At 54.9% G+C, this 7926-nt stretch overlaps 1 protein-coding gene across 1 annotated transcript in view; it reads right to left on the bottom strand.

Annotated features, from left to right (window-relative positions):
• Positions 1-7926, bottom strand: part of LAMC2 (laminin, gamma 2) — a gene marked incomplete at its 5' end in the record, with an annotated part of 14305 nt that overhangs the window by 3742 nt on the left and 2637 nt on the right. Inside the window, 14 exons of the mRNA XM_010140216.1 lie at positions 15-114; positions 582-661; positions 905-1110; positions 1231-1384; positions 1674-1810; positions 2051-2284; positions 2784-2963; positions 4186-4404; positions 4717-4829; positions 5168-5357; positions 5486-5608; positions 5997-6133; positions 6320-6425; positions 7332-7454. Coding sequence (XP_010138518.1) covers positions 15-114; positions 582-661; positions 905-1110; positions 1231-1384; positions 1674-1810; positions 2051-2284; positions 2784-2963; positions 4186-4404; positions 4717-4829; positions 5168-5357; positions 5486-5608; positions 5997-6133; positions 6320-6425; positions 7332-7454 — 2102 coding nt within the window. The remainder of the gene's footprint in view (positions 1-14; positions 115-581; positions 662-904; positions 1111-1230; positions 1385-1673; positions 1811-2050; positions 2285-2783; positions 2964-4185; positions 4405-4716; positions 4830-5167; positions 5358-5485; positions 5609-5996; positions 6134-6319; positions 6426-7331; positions 7455-7926) is intronic.

The raw sequence follows: 7926 nt of genomic DNA, 5'->3' as shown, positions 1-7926 counted from the left end.
CCCGCCCCCCCTGCCTCCCCCCCAGCAGCCGCCCGCACCAGCTCCAGCGCCTGCCAGGCGTCCTCCCGTGCTGCCTTTGCGGCTTGATCAATGGTGTTGGCGGCTTGAGTGTGGCTGCAAAGCACAGAGAAGGGCTCAAGAGAAAGGTTCCCACCAGAGTTTCTCCTCCAATGTCCTTTACTGATGTATTCAGTGAGGCGAGATCACACCCTCTCAGAAAGTGCAGCGTTTGAGAAGGGAACCCATATTTTGCTTGTCCCTCCCGCATCTCCCAAGGGTAGAGGAGCATCAGGGGGAAGGCAGATGTTGCCTGTTCCAACAGAACACCCAGGGGCCAAACTCTGACGCCAAAGACTCTTCTAAAGACACCCAATACCACCCTCAAAGGCAACTGAGGACAGCTCTGTAGGGCAGCGAAGCCAGCCCAGCAGCCGCATCTTCCCCTGCTCCAGACATGGCACAGAGGTTGTGGCAGCTGCATCCTGGTTGGCTTGGGCAAAGACCCCTAAAAGGGATCTCCTGGGCACCCAGCAGGATCTTAGTCCCCATCCCCTCTCTTTGGGCTCGTGGCAGCCACTCACCTGTTGGCCAGTCTCAGAGCCTCCTGGCCCAGCTTCAAGAACAGATTTGAGCCCCCGGGAATGTTTGAAATGGGAATGGTCTGAGGAGGGAGAAAGAGTGGCATGAGTGGAAGAAGCAACCACAGCACATTGTATCTCCCCAGCCCCCCAAAGACCCCTGCCAGCACCTCTCCAGATCCCAGCCCTGCAGAAAGGGTCACCAGAACATCTTCTGCACTCACAAAACAAATGTAATATCAGGAATACATTAAATTCTTGCTCTTTCTGTGGATTTTTTTCAGCCCTGGGCAGACTAGGAGTGCATCACATGAGGACACTCTTACCACCTGACGCAGAGTGGCTCCACTGCGGTCCAGGTCCAGCCTGGCTCTCTCCAGCAGCTGTTGGGTCTCCTGCACCTGCCTCTCGTACTGGCTCCCGAGAGACCTCAGCCTCTCCACCATTGCCTTGATCTCATCCAGGCAGCTCTGGGAGCTGGACCCTTGCCCCTTCATCCTGGCCATGCGGCTTTCCAGAGACCTGTCAGAGGCTGGAAAGAAGGAAAGAGAAAGGCTGAAGAGAAACTCATCCCTGAGTGGAAAGGTACAGTAGAAAGGTACCTCTAATACAGTACAGATGGCCCCTTCTGAGGGTAGCAAGTGGATGGTACCTTGCAGGCTCAGGGCTTCTCCAAGGATGGTCCGCAGCATCTCCTCAGCGAGCTGCATCCTCCTCTCCAGCTCCTGGCTCTCGGCCCCACCACCAGCTTGCACCTCTGAGAAGAGCAGCTCCAGCTTTGCCAGCTGCTGCAGGTACAAGCCCACCTGCAACCACCACAGACCAGGGTGAGAACCAGGTCCACAGTCCGATCAGTGGTTGGAGAGCAAAGCAAGGGCTCATATTCGGACAGGGCACAGCAGGTCAGAAGCTCTACATCATTGGGTTTTTTATTGGTGGAATTGGGTACAAACCCAAAGTTCAGACGCAACCTGCGAAATCACCTCTCACTTGCACCAGGACAGGTTTGAGGAGGCTGAGAGGAGATGCTTGACGGTAAGCAGGTTGCTGCACCCCTTGCCATGCAGTGGTCCCCGGGCTGGCACAGATGCTCACCTGGGCTTTCACCTGGCTGTAGCAAGCCGGACACTCACTCTCTTCGCAGCTGGGACCCTCAAAGCCAGGCTTGCAGATGCAGCTCCCATCGCTCCTGCACTTCAGGGGCTCGGCACTGGTCAAGTTGCAGGTGCAGGCTGCAGGTTGGAGAGCCACAGGTTCAAATCAGCCTGTCTTCACCTCAGGTCTCAGCACATGCTTTTATCCACCTTCTTCCTGTGCTTTCCTCCCACCATTTACTCTGTGCTCTGGTTCCTGCTCTCTGCTCCCACTTTCCAGCCTCAGCTTTTGCAGCATCCCCCTTCCTATCAAGCCACTCCACACTCCAGCATGGATTTTCTTACTCATTCCCAGCTCTAACAGTGCCCGGCTCTCACCTCGGCACTTGTCGGCAGGATTAGGGGCCAGGGGGTTCCCGAAGAAGCCGTCTTTGCAGCGGTCGCAGTAGAAGCCGGCCGTGTTGTAGATGCACTTGAGGCACTCGCCCGTCTGGTGGTCGCAGTTCCCCACCGCGTTGGGCTCCACGTTGCCGTTGCACCGGCACGGCTGGCAGGGCCGGGAGGCTGCTGGGTCTCCAAAATAGCCATCGGCACAGTACTCGCAGTTGGTCCCTGGGAAAGGAGTGATGAGGAGAAGCTCATGCTCTTGCCCGGAAGGCAGAAGCTGCCTCGTTGCTTCTGCCCCACAGAAATGGAAGTGTTCGGCCCCATCAGGGCTGGCACGACAGTGTCTCTGCTTTCCTCATCACCACAGCCAATGCACAAGGCAGCAGGCAGGCTCTCAAAAGCCAGGCTCAACAACTGAGCTTGGGCAAGTCGTTTCTTTTCTTTTTTTTTTTTTTCCTGGTTTTCTATTCCCCTCCTTCTCCACCCATCCTTTTTGCATCCAGTGTTATTCCTAGGACGGGTCAATGAGCGTTCACACATCCCTTGGGGCTGAAACACCTGTTACAGGCAGGAGCGGCAGTGCTGCAGGCAGGTCAGGCTGAGAAGAGGGGATGATCCACTCAGTGCCTGCATCACCTTGTACAATGGGTAGATGTACAGCTGTACAGAGCCTGGACAGCTCTGGGGAAAGGCAGAGCAGAAGCCACCTGGAGAAGGGCATTACCAGCAGCTCCGGGAGGGCAGTGGTCACAGATGACCTCCTTGCTGCCCAGCCCCACCGAGCAGCCTTGGCCGTTGCTGCAGGGGCATGGCCTACAGCCGTGGAGTTGCTGTGGGTCACGGTAGAAGCCAAAGGGGCAGCTGACACTATTGGCCACGTTTTCATCTGCCGCGTAGCATTCACCTGAAAGAGGAAAGAAAGGGCTAAGGGCAGTTTGCTCTCACCACCAGTGGGACACTCTCCACACTCCACCTCCTGGCCACTCTTTGCTGGTGGCCACGCCACCCCCTGCAGCACAAGCATCTGCAGTCCAGCACCCTCCACTGGACCCCTTGAGATTCCCACGCCTGCCCATACAGGCTCCATTCCTCTCCCATCAGTCCTTCTCTACGTGGGAAGGACCAAGTAACAAGCAATAGGACAAGAGGAAATGGCCACAAGTTGTGCCAGGGGAGGTTTAGGTTGGATCTGAGGAACAATTTATTACCCAAAAGGGTTGTCAAGCTCTGGAACAGGCTGCCCGGAGCAGCGGTGGAGTCCCCATGCCTGGAGATATTTAGAAGACAGGTAGATGTGGTGCTAAGGGACATAGCTGGGCTAACAATTGGACTCAGTGATCTGAAAGGTTCTGTTCCAACCTAAAGAATTCCATGATTCTATTGTGCTGTTCCTGCACTGGGAGCCCAGCAGGAGCCCATCTCAGTCCATCACCATCCAAAGGTGGCTGGATCTCATTTTTCACAGCTCTTATAGCTCCCGAGGAGCCACACATTGCCTTTTGTGCCCCCTGTTCAACGCTCAGATATTTGGAAATTCCAGTTCAGACTTGGAACATACTGACAGCTAAACTTTGCCTTGCTTTGACTTTACATGGCAACACTGAGGGCTACTTTAACAAGACAGGTAGCAAAACATGTTCAGATTGCTGGTACCTACTCACATCACATAGAATCAGAGAAAGGTTTGGGATGGAAGGCACCTTTCAAGGTCATCCAGTCCAACCCCCCTGCAGTAAGCAGGGACATCATCAACTAGAGCAGGGTGCTCAGAGCCCCAGAGTCCAACATGACAGATTACCACACTGACTTATCCTTAAAACAAAAAGTCAGAGGAAAAGTTTGTAATGTTATCCAGGCCACGGGAGATACTTTTTCTTTCTCCGAAGAACATCATCTAGAACCCAATTTAATCCAAATGTATCTTACCTGTATTTCTGACCGCAGTGCTTCTAGGCCCTGGGGAGTTTTGTCCATGATGTTCTCCCACACTCCAGCCCTGCCACGTCGATGATCTTGCCCCACTCAGTGCCCCCTGCACCCCCTTATAGCTCAGCCCTCTGGACGCAAGCAGCCGCCCTGCGATCCCATACGCCCTACAAGCACAGCGTGGCGGTGGCTTCTCTTACCAGTGTCCGGATCACAAATTCCTCCCCCCTGGCAATTGCATAGCACACAGATGCTGAAGGGCCCCAGGCCAGGGGCATCTCTGCGGTAGCCAGGGGCACACCTCTCGCAGAACTGCCCCTGGTACTCTGCTGGACACTCGCAGCGCTCCACCCAGGGAGCGGGGACTCCGGTCACGGGCTGTGCCGACACCAGGGTGACGTTGTCGATGTAGCCAGTGCCTGAAGAGAGATACAGCTGGTCACTCATGGGGGCCAGCAGCTATACATGCAAGTCCTCCCCACCCAGGACATGCACCGGTCACACGTTTCATCACGATGCCCGTAAGCAGATGGACCAGAGCCAAGGCTTTGCTGTCCCCACTGTTGTCATCGTGATCTATCTCTTCATAATTTAATTTTACCAATCTTAGGGTAAAATTTATTATCATTACTATTATTCAATACCTTTCAGCAAAGGTGGCTCCGTCTGGAAACTCCAGCAACAAGGACAAGCCAACCTTGTACCTGCAAGATATCCTCCCCCCCACTTACTGTACTCCCCAAAGGTGGCTCTGATCCAGAGAGCTGTCAGATTTCCCAGCAGCCTGCGATATTCAAAGTGATTCAGCCTCGGACTCCAATTGCTGCTCGGGTGCTCGTCCAACCTGCCCATGGAAGGGAGAAGAAGTGGAACCAGTGTCAAGAAGACGCTCCATCAAAAATATGTGGCAGCCTTCACCCATCTCCCTCCCAGGCTCAAAGCTCTGGGGAACACCCACCCATGGAACTGACCCTGAACAAAGTACCCAGTCCAAACTCAAGCCAGGTTTTCTACTGCCTCTCTCACAAAGTAACCTCCTTATCCAGGAGAGAAGCACCTGAGATGCACCCAACCCAAACCCAGCAATGATTTGCCACCTCCACGGGAACACAGCTGTCTCCAAGAGCTACTTGAAGCCTTTCTTGCTCATCCTCCACCAAGTGCCTCAGCATCCCCCCTTACCTGAATGTGTACGTGTGGCTGATGCCACATGGCAGGACCTTCCCCTGGGGCAAGAAGGGGGCAGTGACTTTCAGGTCACTTCCTTCCAGGATCACATCATGCAGAGATGGCTGGTGTTCCCCTCGGTCCAGGCGGTAATCAAAGGAGAGAGTCTGGCCATAGCTCAGCTGCTGGTTACCAAGAAATTTTGCTGTGAAGGGAAGGAAGGGAAAAAAATTAGTCTTAAAATCTTGCCTTCCTTCTGAAGGTTTGGTTCACAGGATCAGACCAAGCAAAGGGGACACGATCACCTCTCCCCCTTACCAGTCCTACACATACCAGGTGCCACAAAGTATATTGGCTCTGATCTCCTCGACGCTATGAAGGCATCCTGATGGCGCGGGGACCACTGGAGCTGGGCTGGAGAGCCGCTTTCGTGGACACCTCGCCAGCCTTCGGCACCTGGAGCACCAACAAGGAGCAGTCAGCAGGGACAGGGAAGGAGGTTCCAGGACTCCAGCAACTTTATCAAGGTGTGTCTTATCAAACCCCTCCAGCTTTCTACGCCTTGACCTCTAAAGGAGCAGCACAGATATCCCTGTGCCGATACACCTGTAAATAAGCTAGGCTGGGTATAGAGGTTTCCTCCTAAGTGGCAGGAAAGACATGATGAAGCAAGCCCACGCTCTGCCCCCCACCGTCACACCCCACCTCTGCCTGCGACCAAGCCATCCCACCCACTAAAAGGAATCTCAGCAGGGCTGTGAACCAGGCAGCTCCTCCAGCATGTCGAAGAGGAGGGATGGCAAACACCCCCAGGAGTTGTAGAGAAGTCCTGCTTGGGCTTCACCTTGCTGGAAGGTGGAGGTGATGTTGTAGATGCTGTGGTTGTCCGCACTGACACACGCAGCTGAGTGCCCATAGCAAAAGCAGGGAGAGCATCCCCTGGGGTTTCTGGCATCCAGGTTGTAGAAATTTTGCTTGCACCTGGGAAAACGCAAGGAGGTAACAACATTCAAGCCTGTTTTCTCCTCTTCTTGGCCAACACAACTAGCCTTTTAATGAGAGCCATGCACGCAGTCATCACCATGGTTCAAGGTCAGCCCAGGCTGGTGCCATGGACATGCACAGCTGCCGGGGATGCAAGAGCCAGGGAGATGGAGGACACACGACCTCTCGCACGGCTCTCCGGTAGTGCCTGCCTTGCAGACACAGCAGCCGGTGAGGCAGCCCCCAGTGCTGCCAGCCAGCTTGCACTTGCAACAGAGAGAGAGGGAATCTTTACCGGGAGTTCCAGCTCAGCCTGGGAGCTCAGTGCCCCCAGCTGCTACACAAGACAGTGGAGAATGCCCTCAGCTACCAGTCCCACGCTAGAAGGGGAAAAATAATCAACAGAGCCATCTCACTAAGTAATCCAGCTGCAGCAGCACGGGTGCCGGGCTGAGACAGTGCCCAAAGCCACACCCCCAGGACACCCCAGAACAGCAGACCCACCTATGAGAGCAACACGAAGCTCTGCTGAGCTTGACAAACCGTGGCTGAGTTTAATAGACCCTGGCTGAACTCCAACAGGAAGAAACACCCTGGGGAGGCTCAGGCAGGAGACCAGGCATGGCAGCATGGTTGCAGGCAGCCACCCCTCGTCCCCACCCTTTGCCTGCCGGGGACCCCAGCAAGGAGCCTTGCCAGGGTGAAGCAAGGAAGAAGAGGACACAGTGCCAAGGAAGCCAAACCAGAAACACTTCAAAAGGTGTTTAAACATGGCTTCATGCAAAGGAAGGGGTTGATTTTTGCATGTGTGTCTTTTCTCAGGGGCAGCCCTTGCAAGCGGCACCTAGACCAGGCAGACCCATGCATGGGCAGGTTCTGTTCTACATCAGCCTGGCCCAGCTGTTGCCTGTCTGACGTCATCTGGATATTAAAACAATCGCCTCGGAGCATTGTTAAGCTCGGATTTTGACGCTGTTGCGAGCTCTGCAGGCTGCAGTGGAGGCCCTCCGCTCAAGTCTGCTCTCTCCCAGTGAGTTTGCTTAAGGAATGGTTTGCTGCAAGAAACAAACTGCCTCTGCCCTTGCACAGGGTGTTTTTAGCCAGCATGGGCTCTTCACAGCAGCTGGGAGAGCTCTGGAAGCTGGCTCTCCAGCTGTCCCCATACCACTGATGGTCACCAGCACTTACTGTCCACTCCTCTGGCACCCGGCCTCAGAGAGGGACTCAAAACCTGGCTGGCACTGGTCACACTTCAAGCCCATCACACCGGGTTTGCAGTTGCACTGGCCATCGCTGTCACACTGTGGGTTGAGGGCACCTGAGGAAAGAGGGGAGGGAGAGATTCAGACTGGCACCTTCCCACAATGCTGCCAGCGATTCAGGGGAGCAAAGCACCACACCATCACTGCCGCAGCGACCCAGCCCCAGTGACTGGTTCCCCCCAACTCCCACCTTGAAATCCCAGCACAGGACTGAGACACCAGGTCTGGCTGTTAGAGCTGCTCCAGCCTCCCTGACTGATGCAGGAGACTTGGAGGAGTTAAATCCCAGCAGGCACTGACAAGATGCCCAGGAGAAGGATCCTCTTCTCCACCATAAAGGACATTGTGAAGGACAAGATGGAGTCCAGGGCATGCAAACCCAGCAGAGAAATTTTTTCTGCTTTGCCAGACCCTCTGCTAGTAGACATTGGTAGAACTTGGTTTTGGTGCCTCTGTGAGGATCCTATGGGCCATGGCAGGCTCTTTGGCTTCTGGCCTACGGCTGTGCACACATGGGCACCACAGGGA

This window comes from Buceros rhinoceros, unplaced genomic scaffold (assembly GCF_000710305.1).
Source record: "Buceros rhinoceros silvestris isolate BGI_N320 unplaced genomic scaffold, ASM71030v1 scaffold15067, whole genome shotgun sequence".
NCBI classification, from domain to species: Eukaryota; Metazoa; Chordata; class Aves; order Bucerotiformes; family Bucerotidae; genus Buceros; species Buceros rhinoceros.
The sequence above is the reverse complement of the archived record's forward strand: the minus strand, read 5'-3'. Positions and strand labels throughout refer to the sequence as shown.